Source organism: Gouania willdenowi, chromosome 7, assembly GCF_900634775.1.
Source record: "Gouania willdenowi chromosome 7, fGouWil2.1, whole genome shotgun sequence".
In the NCBI taxonomy this organism is placed as follows: Eukaryota; Metazoa; Chordata; class Actinopteri; order Blenniiformes; family Gobiesocidae; genus Gouania; species Gouania willdenowi.
Window position 1 is genome coordinate 38,750,038 of NC_041050.1, and position 15,899 is coordinate 38,765,936.

Consider the following 15,899-nt stretch of genomic DNA (forward strand, 5'->3'; position numbering starts at 1 on the left):
GAAAGTGGAAAACGTGCAGAAAAGACATTGAAATGTGATGCAAAAAATGGGAGTAATGTAGCAAAAATTAATTAAAAGTAGCAAAAAATATGGCAAGAAAAAGTGATGAAAATAGGTTAAAACATGGTGAGTTTGGTGTCGTTGCAGAAAAAGGGTAAAACTAATGGGTGCCATTTCTAATTTATTTATTTATTTAACCAATGTTATTGTCTTGCTACAGAATTCCTAATTTTCTAGAATACTTGTATGGTATTTGATTAAAACCCACATTTTATCATGTTAAATAAAGGTACGTAAATCTTTTTTTATTTTTTAAAAGCTCCTCCGTCATTGTAGATTTAATGCGCCGTTAAACTCCTGCTTCACCTCCTCACCAGAGGGCGGAGCTAAAGTTGTTTACACACCGACATTAAACTGTAGAAGAAGAAGAAGAAAAAGCGGAAGTAGTAGAAGAAGAATAAAGGGTCCGTGTGTGTCTGTGTTGTGTTGTGTAGTGTCTGTGTCAGTAGTGGTCATGTGTTCCTCTGAGGCTCTCAGAGAGTTTATCAGCTGTAGATTAACAGCTGCTGCTACGGAAATATTCACTGTTTTTCAACAAACCATCGATCAGTACGAAGAGGAGATTAATAGACAGAGAAGACTGTTACACACACACGGTCAGTAACACACACTGTTACACACACACGGTCAGTAACACACACTGTTACACACACACGGTCAGTAACACACACTGTTACACACACACGGTCAGTAACACACACTGTTACACACACACGGTCAGTAACACACACTGTTACACACACACGGTCAGTAACACACACTTTTACACACACACACACAGTCAGTAACACACACTGTTACACACACACACACAGTCAGTAACACACACTGTTACACACACACGGTCAGTAACACACACTGTTACACACACACGGTCAGTAACACACACTTTTACACACACACACACAGTCAGTAACACACACGGTCAGTAACACACACTGTTACACACACACGGTCAGTAACACACACACTGTTACACACACACGGTCAGTAACACACACACTGTTACACACACACGGTCAGTAACACACACACTGTTACACACACACGGTCAGTAACACACACACTGTTACACACACACGGTCAGTAACACACACACTGTTACACACACGGTCAGTAACACACACACTGTTACACACACGGTCAGTAACACACACACTGTTACACACACGGTCAGTAACACACACACTGTTACACACACGGTCAGTAACACACACACTGTTACACACACGGTCAGTAACACACACACTGTTACACACACAGTCAGTAACACACACTGTTACACACACAGTCAGTAACACACACTGTTACACACACGGTCAGTAACACACACACACTGTCAATAAAAATAAATATGAGCTGAAATAAAACTGACGGAATTTTAAGTCACGTGGTGCACCTATCACGTGACCCAAACGTTTCCGTATCAATAGCCACAGCCTAAATGTTGTGAGTCCAACAGGAGAATTCTAATTCTTCTTCTTCTTCTGTCTTCATGTTTGTGTAAAAACACTATAAACCGTGTGTAGCGCCTCCTGGTGATGCTAACATTAGCTAACAGTCACACAGGGAGTGAATGTAACGTTTGAAGAGGGGAGAGTACTTTATTTATCTGAGAACATTTACGTCAGAAACACCGGAACCAAAGTGGAATGGAGTGTGACAGACAGGTCAGTTATCAGTGTCTGTCCTTGAGTTCACTGGAGGACGGAACCAGTCATGTGACATGTTTCAGACGTGATGTCAGAGCTGATGGTGAGAGGATCTTCATGTTGCGCTGCAGACAGACAGTGATTGGTTAGATAGGTGGAAGGATACATCTGTTCACATGTTACTGACTGAAATATTTCTACGCAAACTTGTGATTCATAAAAATAAACGTAACGTGAGACTGAGCGTGGGGACGTGACCTCTGACCTCCGGACACAGATGTGGGGGAATGATGGCGATGGCGGTAAATTGAAGCCACGTGTGAAAATTAACACGTGAACCATAAAATAAATGTGCAACAATTTGACAAACTGTGCACGATGACATCACAGAATTCATTCATTCACACAGACGCTGAGTGCACGTGCTGTGCTTTCATGCTCATGCCCTGCCACGACTCAGCGTAAAATCCCACTGGTCAGTAGCAGAAAAGATTTATGTGTTGTCTGTACAGTATGTGTGAATATTTATTAGTGAAAGACCTATATACTGTATGTATATATTTACACACCAAGCATAATTATAAATATAGCAGCAAGCGGCGATAAACAGCCTTCCCGATAGAAAATAACACGATAAAATTGTGTTAGTCAATGAGCATGCGTCTCCTTGACTTTTTTGATTGAGAGGCCAAAACAGAAGTTTGTGAAAAATTCCAAACATTTTTTATTTTTTCACCCCCCATATTAAATTGTCTTCACTCTGTAGGGGGCGCTAATGCACCAATTTCTGTATTTCCACATTGAGCTGGTTTAGGGCCAACAGTTTAACAACTGATTTACATTTAATGCAAATCAAAGTTTGTATGTGCAAATGGGAGCATTTTCAAAAAAATATAAATTTGCAAAAGGTTTTGGCCAAAATGCAAATGATCAAAAATCTACAGATAACTTTTGATGTCCCACTTCTCTAGATGATCTCCAGCAATTTTAAGCCCATCAGTGAAACGCCCTAGGAGAAATACGTTTGACCCATATTAAATTGTATTTACTCTGTAGGGGGCGCCAACGCACCAATGCCCGTTTTTCCACATTGAGCTGGTTAAGGGCCGAGAGTTTAACTAATCCGACTTCGTATGTGCAAATGAGAGCATTTTTGGCGTGGTCTTAATATGTTTTACTTGTCTCGTTGTGGTCTACTTCTGTGTCAATTTTCATGATTCTACAATTAATTAATTTTTTTGGCAATTCCTATCTCATAATGCATTTTTGGTGTACTTGGGGGCGCTGGCAAGTAAAATTTTTGCATTTTTAAAATCAGAAAATAGCCAGAAGTTAGAGAAGCGCGCGATTGAATTTTGTTAGAATAGAACTGGTTCAATGGGTGAAAAATAGGTGAGTTGGTTCCGACACCAGGAAACAAAGAAAGAATAATAATAATAATCCAACCCAATAACAATGTTTCCCTCATTTTGAGTATCATAAACTATACATTTTCGGAAAGCGCGGTGGCATGCCTACAACATAAGGGTCCCTGGTCACTGACGGGCGTTCGCATAAGCGCCGCCCCTTCCCTCGTCGCTACGAGAGCAAGAGTAATAACGTTCATCATCACCTAAACATATGAACGTTAGACTTTAAAGTAAGGAAGGAACAAAGATTAAAAAACTTTAGCTTTACTTCATACGTTTGGCTGTCGGAGGGTTATACATTTCCAGGACGACTCTTTTGCACCTCGGAGCAGCTCTTCTTCTTCATGCTTGAGTTTGTTTGGAACTGTGACTCCTCCTCCTCCTCCAACTTCACGAGGTGGTGATGATGTGTGGTTGTTCCGGGCAGGTTGTACTGACGTAATAATGTTTTCTGTAAAATGGTTAGGATGAATTATTCTTAACTTGTAATATAACCTAATGTTATAAAGGGAATTGGTGACGTGCACTAACTTCTCTTTGTTCCTGTGGTTTATTTTGTGTTTCAGATGAAGCTCTGGAACAGCCTGATGGTCTCTGTGAACCAAACGCAGAGGAAGAACAGATGAAAGATGAAGCTGAGCCTGAGCAGAGCGCAGTAGAAGTGATCCAGATCAAAGAGGAAGACGAGGAGTGTGAGCGCCGTCACACACGAGAATCTTCATCATCGTTCACTGAGACAGAAACGCAGAGCGAGGAGCAGCTGGAAGATCCTGGAACATCTGGACCGACTCACGTCAGCGTTCACAGTTTCCCGTCCTTCAGTCGCTCACAGATGGATCAGGACTCGTACTGCTGCAGCATCTGTGGGAGACTTTATAATATCTCTACTGAGCTGCAGCGTTCACATAAACCACCTCACTGTGACGACTGCAACAAACGTTCCCAAGTGTTGAAGAGGCCGCGGGAAGCGACGCCGTTCTCTTGCGTCACGTGTGGGAAGAGCTTCACCAACCCGTCGTCGCTCAGACAACATTCCATGATCCACACAGGAGAAAAACCACACTTCTGCCCTGTGTGCGGGAAGCGTTTCCGTCAGCAGAGCACGCTGATAAACCACAAGAGGATCCACACGGGAGAGAGACCACACTCCTGTGACACCTGCGGGAAAAGCTTCAGCAGACGCAGTCACCTGTTGGTCCATATGAGGATTCACACGGGGGAGAAACCGTGCTGCTGTCAGATCTGTGGGAAAACCTTCAGAGACTTGAGTAACCTGTTGAGACACAACAAGACTCACTCAGCTGAGAAACCGTTCTCATGTTCCACCTGTGGGAAAGGTTTTAATCAGCAGAATCACCTGATGCTTCATCTACAGAGTCACACAGAGGAGAAACAATACTCCTGTGAGCCCTGGGAACCGTTCCAGTGTTCACTCTGAGATCAGTTTAAATCCAACAATATTATCATCTACACACACATAATCATAATATGGTTTTAAAAACTTGAATGGTCTCATATTTTGTGTGAAAACATTTTAACTGACAATCAAACTGTTATAAAAATAAAAGTTTGTAAAATTCTAATGATGGTTTTAGAAAAGTTTAACGTGAAGTTGTTTGATTTGATGCTTTTGGTTGTAAATTGTCATAAATTGAACTAAAATTTACCAAATCAAACCTTTTTTTTAAATTTAAATCTTTAAATTGTGGGACTCTTTATAATATTTTTATTGTTTAAATGTAAGTATTCATGTTAATGTTCAACCATAAAATAAAAAAAGAAACTCCACCTTCTAAATCTAAACTTTAAGAACTAAACGTGAGAGTTTGGAACATAAACGGTAACTATCAATAATTCTTAATGAGTTTATTTTAAAATGTCTTGAAAAATTTGGAGAATTTATTTTAAATGTTTCAGTGTTTTTCAATTTTCCACTTTTTAAGCTGCACAAATATTTGTATTTCTCATATTTCTGTACCTGTCTGAGAACCTTTAAAATGAAACTAAGAAGCCAAACATTCCTGTAGCAAAGGATGGAAAATATTAGAAATTATTTTAAAGTCTTTATTAAAGGAACCAAAAATTTAAACATTTCTGCAGAAAGTTTCTTCTTTAAGGCTTTAAAGTTTGTAAAGTTTCTAAAATCATTCATCAGCTTTTAAGGTTTTATAGAAACACTTTTTGGTCCACTTTGTGTTTCAGCTCCTTTGATGTTTGTTGTGTCAAGTCTGTGAAAGTTAAACTTAATAAAGTGATTTTTCCATCGTTCCTCATGTTCTTTAAGCACATTTTAGGACACTACTTCAATCAACAATAAATCATTTCAATCAAAAAAATAACAATGACATTTTTATGCCTAACTATAGCTTTGCCTCTTATTTTGTGTGTTAGTAAAATCAAATTTTAAGTAGTTTTTAGGGTCATTTGATAAACATCTCCAAAAAAAAATCTATTTTTATGCCTTATTATAGCCTTACTTCCATGTTTTTGTGTTTTTATAAAGTTTTCTCATTTTTTTATGCCTTACTGCATATTAACACCAGTTCAACTTTATTGGCCAAGTTATACACACGAGGAATTTGACTTGGTGAACTGTGCTCTCTCCAATAGTGTAAACATTAAATAATAAACTAGAAAAAAAACAATATAAATATAAACAGTAGTTAGACTGTGCAAAACTATACAACATATTTTTACATTATATATTTAAACTAGTTTTTAGGGTCTTATGAACATATCTAAAAAAAAAAATCAAAAAGTTTCCATTTTTATGCCTTACATTTTTCATGTCTTACTGCATTTTAACCCTGGTTTAAGTGTGCTCATCATAATTAATCTTGTTTTTTTATGGTCCTATGATGGTCTTATCTAAATAAAAAATAAAAATCCAAAATTCTCTTTTTTGTGCCTTAACTCCATTTTTTTGTGTTTCTCAAATTGTTACAATTTTTTATGCCTAACTGCATTTTAACCCCAGTTTAAGTGTGCTCATCATATTAAACTAGTTTTTAGGGTCTTCTGATGAACATATCTAAAAAAAAAAAAAAAAAATCCCCAAATTTTCCATTTTTATGCCTTACCTTTGAATTTGGATGTTTGTAAAATGTTGTCATTTTTCATGCCTAACTGCATTTTAACCCTAGTTTAAATGTGCTCATCATAATTAAACTTGTTTTTAGGGTCCTATGATGGTCTTTTCTCAAAAAAAAAAATGCAATTTTTTTAAAAAAAATTTTATGCCTTAAATCCATTATTTGTGTTTTTCAAAATGTTCTAATTTTTCATGCCTAACTGCATTTTAACCCCAGTTTAAGTGTGTTCATCAAATTTAAAGTATATTATTAGGGTCTGTAATAGCCAAATCCACTACTTGTCTACCTTGATGGGTTTAAAGGGCTGAATATACCGTGTACACCTTTCACTGTCTGGTTGACATAAATCACGTACAACTTCTTGATATATGCTTATTTTCTCTTTATTTTATGCTTAATTGATTCCGAACCAATGTGTCCATCAAACCATCAGTTCACCTCGACCTCTGGTCTTCACATGGTGTAGCACCAAACAGTGTTCGTGGTATTTCTGGTGTTGTGGTCAGAAACCGTTTGAGCTCCACCGTCAACAACAAACCCTTGTCACAGAAGTGGCATCACAAATATAGTCTGACACTCATTTAAGACCCATACTTGTATATAGCCATAAAATGGCCATTACACACCGGCCCCTAATTGTGATGATATACAAGCATAACAATTCCAATATTTACAAATAAGTGAACATTTTCAGAATAACAAACATTATATAGTTCCACTGATGCAGCATGGCTTGAGGTATGGTTTCATCCCAACTAATGTTTCTCCTGCAAAGCTCCTGTAGCCACATTTTAGCAGGTAATACAACTGGGGCCAGAAACCCAAAGGGATCATACACAGAGCTTGATATGGACAACATTCCGCGCCTCGTGCTGGACCTCTGAGGAACGTCCATCTTGAACTTAAAACTGTCAGATTCGACACACCACAGCAAACCAAGAGCTCGTTCCACAGGCAGGTTGTCACGATTTAGATTGAGTGCTCTCAGATCTTTAGCTCAATGTTCTTCAGGAACAGTTTGCAGCATGTGGCGGCTATTGCTCGTCCATTTGGTCAGAATGAATCCTCCTTTCTGACAAAGAGCAGTTAGATGTTTGACCAAAAGTGAAGCTTCCTCCTCCAAGCCTGTACTCTTCAAACAATCATCCACATAGAAGTTCTCCTTGACGAATCACTTCAGATGGAAAACTGGACTGATTATCATCTGCTGTTTTTCTCAGCGCAAAGCTAGCACAGCTTGGAGAGGATACAGCACCAAATAGATGAACGGTCATTCGAAATTCAGACACCTCCTTGGTGAGATCTCCCTCTGGCCAACATAGAAACCGTAGGAAATTTCTGTCCTCCTCCGACACCTTCATCTGATGAAACATGGACTGTATGTCTCCCATAACTGCAACTGATTCATGCCTGAATCTGAGGAGGACTCCGAGTAGGGTGCTGGTAAGATTGAGACCTTGTAACAGCTGCTCATTTAGTGATGTTCCCTTAAATGCTGCACCACAATCAAACACCACTATCAATGTCCTCTTTTTTGGGTGATGTACGCCATGATGGGGAATGTACCAAACACTCCCAGTGCAACAATCCAGCTGATCTGTAGGCACCAGCTCTGCATATCCTTTATTGATCATTTCATTGAGACAAGCCTTATAATCCTCATAAAACTTTTCATTACTGAGAAATTTCCTCTTCAGGCTCAGCAACCTTTGGTTTGCCACAGAGCGGTTGTTAGGCAGAAAAACACTTTCCTTCTTAAAGGGCAATTTTAGACTGTAGTGACCATTCTCCAGTGTTGCAGAATCTTCCATTATTTTCATAAACTGTACATCCTCTCTTGACAGGCCCTTCTGCTCTGTAGCACTCTCATTAAAATCGTGGTTGTACTGCTCACACAACAACTTTTCCAACTTCAATGTAGAAATCCTGTTAACCAAAGCTGTTGATAAATTTGATGTCATAGGACTGTTTATGACCCATCCTAATGCTGTCCTTATAGCATATGGACCATCTTCATGGCTGTTTATGACCTCCCATGGCTCCAACATCTTTGGTACATTGCTTCCAATAAGAAGGTCCACCTCAGCCTGTATACAAGGAATGTGCACCTTTGACAGATATGACCACTTTGCTGTATCTTCTTCAGTTACCATGTTGTCTGCACTCACAGGCATCCTTTCCTGTGTTAGGACTTGAGGAAACTTGTAGAATCTATTAGTCTCTAAAACGGATACTTCTAAATCTGCACACACATATGATGGCACAACCTTTTCCTGACCCATTGTTTGCAGCAGAAACTGTGTTTGTCTTCCAACTACATTGAGACTTCTCATGAGACGCTCTGAGCAGAAGGTGGCAGAACTACCAGGATCCAGGAAGGCATATGTGTGTAATATGCGATCTCCTTTGGCTGATTTAATCTGAACTGGCAAAATAGAAAGAAAGCAACGTTCTCCACCGGCCCCTGTATGACCACGGGTTTCATGAGGTGTTAAGTTGTCCTCTGCTGCCTGCTCCTTAGGTGGTTCAGTGTCAGTGTTTACTTTATTTTCCGTTTCAATGTGAAGTGAACTTGGATGATTTGCACCACAACTCCTACATGTCAAGCGTTTAAAGCAGTCACGGCTAATGTGCCCAGCACCTAAACAGCCAAAGCAAAGCTTCTTTTCCATTAAAAGGCTTATTTTATCCCTATGCTTCTTCCGTTTGAATTGCTGACAATCCTCCAATGAATGACTTTGAGCACAACACACACACCTATACTTCCTTGTTAAGCTGTGAGGATGTGTGGTTGCCATTTCACCTCTTATTTCCTCAGCTGATGACACAGTAACAACATTGGTGGCAAAACTGTTTTCTTTAAACTTACTTCCTGATTGTGAACTTATCCTGTTGACTGACCTTGATTGTGAATTCCCAGTTGGTCCATATTTAATGTCACCAAATAAAGGGTCAGAGAGAATTATGACATGTCTTTCAATGAACACAACCAGATCCTGAAATAATGCCCTGTGGTTGTGGGTTTCCAATATGTTGTGTGCAGTTGTTCTCCATTGTTCCCTCAACTTAAATGTCAACTTGGACATGATCGCTCTCATATTGCTTGGTATATTTAACTCTTGCATGTACTGCAGCCTTTCCATTACATTACAACATGAGCGTAAAAAAAGGAAGTAAGCCTGTAGAGCAGTCACATCTTCTGATTTTATTGTGGGCCAAGCTATGACCTTTTCCAAATATGCAGCAGCGACTTTATACTCATTGCCAAAATGCTGATGAAGCAGCCTCTTTGCATGAGCATAACCTTCGCCAGCTTCCATATGCTGGCAACTACGTATCAGCTCCAATGGCTGACCTCTGGTAAACGGTGCCAGGTAGTACAAGCTGACTTTGTCCTCCACCACTTGTTCAAAAGCTTTTAGAAATGGGATATACTGAAGTGGATCACCATTAAATACAGGAATATCTCTTGCTGGCAAAACCATTAAACGTTGTTGTTGGACTAGTGCCGATGTAATTTCATTTTGTTTTTGCATAATGTCACATATGACTCCAAATTGGCTGTTATCTATAGGCTGAGAATTAAAGATGGCGGTTTGTCTCGCTCTCCTCAGCTGACTGTGGATGTCTTAACTGTTGAAGAGTAGCTTTTGTAGCTGTGTTTTTGAGTCTACTGAGTTCTTTGCTGGTGGAAATGACCAATTTTCCGTTGGCTGTGGATTACTTTGTTTAATAGTTTTTATTACTCTTTTTTCTTCTCTTGATAAGTATGAATGTAAGAAATGCATTAATTGTTACTGATCATTTTAGCTTTGAACCATGTCGTGTTTTCTCCTTCGACTTCATCCAATAAACACATTAAAGAATCATGAACACATGTAGCTTCCTTACAAAACTCAACCAGGTAATCTGAAGAACATTGAACATCTGTATTTTTGCCTTCTAGTATTAATTCATTTAATCTTTTTCGTACATCGCTGGCCTTATTTAGCTTGTGTTTTCTTTCCTCCTGCAACGTTTCAAGCTTTGCAGCAAGTGCTTTAGCAGTTAATTTCACCACACGCTTTGATTTTACAACTTCAGAGTTAGTGTCAGTGTTGGTGACATGCTCAGGGTCTGTCCTTTGACGCATGCGCATCCATGGCTGAGATCGCTCAAACTGAAAACTGATAGAAAAAAGTCACTTGATATTGAAAACCAAAGCATTTGATTAATCCCGGGATAAGTGTGCAAGCAAACAAATTGTCACCTTTGAGTTGTAGCGTTACACGGACCACATTGGACCCCAAATCCTACCTCCACCTTACAGATCTGCAGCCAAGGCTCGTCCCGCTGTCTTCAGGAAGCAAACGTCAGCGTCCTCGTTTTCTCTGATCCTCACTGACACCAATCAGCGGGCTGGTTGCTGTTGTTGCCGGACATAACAGCGATCCTTCGCGCCGTCCGCAGCCGCCTCGCTCCGCTTCGTTCCTTCCGTCTTCCAGCCGCTGAGCTCTGTTCGTTCGGCTCACGGATGCGATCTTCACCTCGGTTCGCTCCGTACCTGGCGTCCATGAGACCCAGTCTCCCAATGTGAGCAGGTTTCTGACTTGTGTAAAAGCCAAATCCACTACTTGTCTACCTTGATGGGTTTAAAGGGCTGAATATACCGTGTACACCTTTCACTGTCTGGTTGACATAAATCACGTACAACTTCTTGATATATGCTTATTTTCTCTTTATTTTATGCTTAATTGATTCCGAACCAATGTGTCCATCAAACCATCAGTTCACCTCGACCTCTGGTCTTCACATGGTGTAGCACCAAACAGTGTTCATGGTATTTCTGGTGTTGTGGTCAGAAACCGTTTGAGCTCCACCGTCAACAACAAACCCTTGTCACGGAAGTGGCATCACAAATATAGTCTGACACTCATTTAAGACCCATACTTGTATATAGCCATAAAATGGCCATTACATTATGATAAACTTATCTAAAAAAATAAAAAATAAAAAATCCCCAAATTTTCCATTTTTATGCCTTACCTTTAATTTTGGATGTTTGTAAAATGATGTCATTTTTCATGGTTTACTGCATTTTAACCCCAGTTTAAGTGTGATCATCATATTTGAAGTAGTTTTTAGGGTCTTATGATAATTTTATTTAATAAATAAATAAATAAAAATCTCCAAATTTCCAGTTTTTAGGGTTTTATGATAAACATATCTACAAAAAATAAATAAAAAAAAGTTTTCATTTTTATGTCTTACTTCCGATTTTCGGTATTTTTTCAAATGTTCTCATTTTTCATGCTTTACTGCATTTTAACCCAAAATTAAAGTAGTTATTAGGGTCTTATGATAAACTCATCTCCAAAAAAAAATAATCCCCAAATCTTCCGATTTTGGATGTTTGTCCTATGTCCTTTTTTTAAATTTTTTTTTTAATGTCTTAAATCCATTATTTGTGTTTTTCAAATTGTTCTCATTTTTCATGCCTTACTGCATTTTAACCCTAGTTTAAGTGTGCTAATCATATTTAAACTAGTTTTTAGGGTCTTATGATAACCTTATCTCAAATAAAAAAAAAGTTCCATTTCTCAATTTCCATGCCTTACTACACTTCCGGGGGTGAAGGAACAGTGGATAGGAAAGGACACGCTGCCTTAACCTGAATCTGATCAGGAAACACTGGAGAAAAATGATCATTTACTGCCCTCTAGTGGCAGCAAAACGATGTGTCAGTGAGTCTCTAGTGACTCTCGTCAACGTATCTCAGGTTGGATTCAGGAGTCATTATGGGATGGATCAGGAAGACGTCTCCACAGCTGAACCACATCAAACATGAGAAACTGACACCCCTGCATCTAATATTGTGTGACCCCCAAAGTAAACACACAAAATAACAGAAAAAATACACAAAATTTACTCTGAAAACATATAAGACAACATTATAAAAATACACAAATAAAATGACAATAAAAATATACAAAAGACAAAAATACACAAAATGATTCCAAAAACCCACAACAGTAAAACACAAACACAAAACAAAACGACTCCTAAATGTTATGGTAGAAGTTTTTTTAATCTCTGAGTTGGAAAATCTGCTGAAGTTCATCGAGCATCTGAAGTGTTTCCACCACAAGAACCAAAAGAACCAGTTTGAGGGTCTTTATTTCACAACATTTGAACGTCCTTCCTCTGCCTGTTCTTACTTCCTGTGTCCAATTCGTATTCCGACTTATTTCTCGTCATGTGACAAAATGACACTTCCTGCTGAGCTTCAGGAACAATTTACGTCTTTTCTAGACCGTGTGAGTTTTGGTGTGAGTCCTTAAGTTTATATTTTGAGTGAAACCTTTCCCGCATATATGACAGCTGTAAGGTTTCTCACCGGTGTGAACCCTCAGGTGGACATTTAGAGCCTGTTGTCTGGAAAAACCTTTCCCACAGATCTGACAGGAGTATGGTCTTTCCCCTGTGTGCGTCGTCATGTGACGCTTTAGGTCGCGTCTCGCGGGAAAGCATTTCCCACACATTTGACAGGAGTATGGTTTCTCTCCTGTGTGCGTTCTAATGTGAAGCTTTAGCGTGTCTGGGTTAGCCAAACACTTCCCACAAACCTCACAGGAATACGGTTTCTCTCCTGTGTGCGATCTCCTGTGAATGTTTAGTTTACTTTCCACACAGAAACCTTTCCCACATGTCTCACACATGTACGGTCTCTCACATGCGTGGGAACGCATTTCCCTTTTAGCGCTGAAGCTTTTCCCGCACGCTACACAACGGTGAGGTTTCTCCTTCCTGTGAATGCTCTGGTGCTCCAACAGATCTCTTTGCTGATGGAAGCTCTGGGGACACAGGTCACAGGTGTACGGTTTCTCCTTCAGGAAGACCTGTGGCCGTGGTTTCAGTGACCAGGATGAATGGACAACTCCTGGTTCTTCACCTGGTTCTCCACCTGGTTGGCCCACAGAAGGAGCTTCATGTGAAGAACGCTGCTCTTCATCAACGTGGGATGTGAAATCTTCATCAGAGAAAATCCTTCCTGGAGGATCCTGAGACGTGAAGGTCTCGGAGTCCTGCTCTGAGTCCAGGACTTCCTGTTTCAGATCCTGAGCTGAAGAGCATGTGTTGGAGAAGATCTGATGATCCGATACCAGAACAGAGTGGAGCTCTTTGGTCAGTAGAAGTTCTTCATGGTCCTCCTGCTCCTTTGGAATGTGAACAGGTTCTTCTTCATCCTCACTGATGTGTAGCTGTGGTAGATCTACGGAGACAGAAAAAGAAGAAAGTCATCAACCAGTGGAGAAAGAAGGAGAACGAGCACTTCCTGTTGACATCAGCACAAACCTCAGGATGTGAACGCTGGTCACATAATAATGATATAAAAATAATATGATAATAAACAGCCAATAGAAACCAATGCTGAGCCCAACAGGATGTGACATCATCTGTTACTGAGCAGTGAGAGGAGGACACGTTTAGTTTGAACATTTTGAAAGTATTAAAGGGATAAAGTTGGTGTTATTTACTCAATTTATCATAAAAATCAACTCATCATGTGAGACTGTGTTTGATGAATAGTTTGTCGGTGCTGTTGGATGCTGTTGGATGTCACGTCCAACGCTGCAGACACTTGCTCCGTGCACACTGATCTCCTCCTGAAAAGCGATAATGTTTTATCATCAGGATGCTTCACACTGCGACTGTCTCCAAACTTATAGAAACATATTATTACAGATGATCATCTCATTAAAAATACAGGATACATTAAACACGTAATAAGACAATGATTCTATCGTCATAGGTTTGATTTAAAGTCAGAATTAAACATTATCATGATCTTATTCATTTTTAAAGAAGCATAGGGCAGGAATTATGAAAAAAAATCCACATTAATTTTAAGTCTTTAATGCTAATGGATGGTTTCCCTCTGTATGAGGCAGTGCCGTGTATTCACATAAAACACTTTCAGCTTCATTGTGACCGACATGGTCTCTAATTTAAAATAAAAAAATATAAGACGTTTTTTGTTGAAATGATGATGCATATACTGTATAAAAATGGAGCAGTTGTTCCTCATAGTAATTGATAAATGCATGATAATTTTCACAGTATTTGTATAAATGTGTTTACATTTTAGTCAGGTTATGTTTAAATTTTAACTTTCGTTGGATTTTTGTGGAGAGTATGAAAACTATATATTTTTGGAAACTTTATAGTATAAGGAATCAGAAAAGCAATGTTTTGATTTGTCATCTTGGATTTACCAAAATGGCTGCCGCGAATAACATTTTTGTCAAAATCTCAGCGTCTAAATAACCTGGAGCTTTTATTTTGACAGCTAATCTATCATTTTCAGGGCCAAGGAATCCAATGCTGCTAGCATGTGTTGGACATAATGGAAGAGAGGGCCAATGTGCATGATGGTAACGACATTCTGGTCCAAACATGACCGCAAAACTGTACAAAAAAACACTGTACACATCAGGCAGTTTACCATCATAGGTGCCATGACAATGCAACAAACAAAGCCCATATTTAACATGAGGAGGAACTAAAATAGACAAATCAGGTCCATCAATATTTGGTTCTTAAACAACATTTACGTCCCATACAAGTCCATGGGTAAATATAAATACAGATGTTTGTTCTGTCAGATGATGATGATGAGCTTCTCTATCATGTGAGGACAGTCACTAGGGATGTATCGATACAACTTTTTCATTTCCGATATTTTACCAAAATTGCAACCTTGCGTATCGGCCGATACCGATATTGATCCGATATCAGCATGAGTCATACATACTTTTTTTCCCCTCACTCTTTTTTTTTTATTTATTTATTTTTTTTTTTATTAATTACTTATTTTTTAGTGTGAAATGTTGGAAAAGACTTGGTCAAGTGATGTCACTCAAACAGAGAACAACAGTCAGCAACAGTAGGGATGAGAAAAACTGACCCATTTATTATTAACCAATTGGTTACATAATGTTTAACCTTAAACATAATATACACAGTATTTTACAATTGAATAAAATAAATAAAAAATGAATTGAAAAAAATTGAAAAATCCGAAAATTTTAATCCGATATTTGTTTTTAAGCTAATATCGGACCGATATCTGATATCGGATCAGGACACCCCCAACAGTCACCATTAGAAAATCCCTTAAATAAACAGTTGGGGTGAAAAGTAGAGGATCTTACATATTTTGTTTCACGTGTGATCTCATTATCAGGGGGTTGAAAATGGTTTCTTGTTACTGCTCTAATATATATATATACATACTGTATATACAGTATAATAGTCTCTACTTTCATACAATGCTGCCTTACTCTAGCAGAATCTAGAATTGATATTTATGTTGATATCATTGGATTCCTTCCCCCTGAAAATGGTAGTTTAACTGTCAAAATAAAAGCTTTAAATTATTTTATTTTTATTAAGTCATGATATTGACAAAATCCTTTTCCAGTGTGTGTGTAACAGTGTGTGTTACTGACCGTGTGTGTGTAACAGTCTTCTCTGTCTATTAATCTCCTCTTCGTACTGATCGATGGTTTGTTGAAAAACAGTGAATATTTCCGTAGCAGCAGCTGTTAATCTACAGCTGATAAACTCTCTGAGAGCCTCAGAGGAACACATGACCACTACTGACACAGACACTACACAACACAACACCTACTTCCGCTTCTTTT

The 15,899-nt window shown here is 38.8% G+C and overlaps 2 protein-coding genes and 1 long non-coding RNA gene across 5 annotated transcripts; 1 reads left to right on the forward strand and 2 right to left on the reverse strand.

Moving 5' to 3' along the window:
* The first annotated feature begins 449 nt into the window (after positions 1 to 449).
* LOC114466616 (oocyte zinc finger protein XlCOF6.1-like) lies at positions 450 to 5,195 on the forward strand. The gene is made up of 2 exons (XM_028452199.1): positions 450 to 656; positions 3,688 to 5,195. Exons 1-2 carry the CDS (start codon positions 515 to 517, stop codon positions 4,557 to 4,559), a joined length of 1,014 nt encoding a protein of 337 aa, XP_028308000.1. The 5' UTR covers positions 450 to 514; the 3' UTR covers positions 4,560 to 5,195.
* Positions 3,403 to 11,066, reverse strand: LOC114466629 (uncharacterized). Of its 2 annotated transcripts, none has more exons than XR_003674458.1 (3): positions 10,510 to 11,066; positions 3,653 to 4,394; positions 3,403 to 3,572 (listed from the first exon to the last, which is right to left on the reverse strand). It is a non-coding gene; the product is annotated as an uncharacterized LOC114466629 (long non-coding RNA). The 2 variants fall into 2 exon arrangements; XR_003674457.1 differs by having other exon boundaries at positions 10,463 to 11,066.
* Positions 11,067 to 12,289: 1,223 nt separating this feature from the next.
* Positions 12,290 to 15,899, reverse strand: LOC114466613 (zinc finger protein 239-like). 2 transcript variants are annotated; one of them, XR_003674454.1, is made up of 3 exons: positions 15,705 to 15,842; positions 13,731 to 13,859; positions 13,355 to 13,465 (listed from the first exon to the last, which is right to left on the reverse strand). XR_003674454.1 is itself a non-coding variant. In XM_028452192.1 (2 exons), the coding sequence occupies exons 1-2, from the start codon at positions 15,844 to 15,846 to the stop codon at positions 12,501 to 12,503; spliced, it is 1,107 nt and encodes a 368-aa protein (XP_028307993.1). In that variant the 5' UTR covers positions 15,847 to 15,899; the 3' UTR covers positions 12,290 to 12,500. The 2 variants fall into 2 exon arrangements, 1 of the variants encoding a protein (XP_028307993.1); XM_028452192.1 differs by lacking the exon at positions 13,731 to 13,859 and having other exon boundaries at positions 12,290 to 13,465; positions 15,705 to 15,899.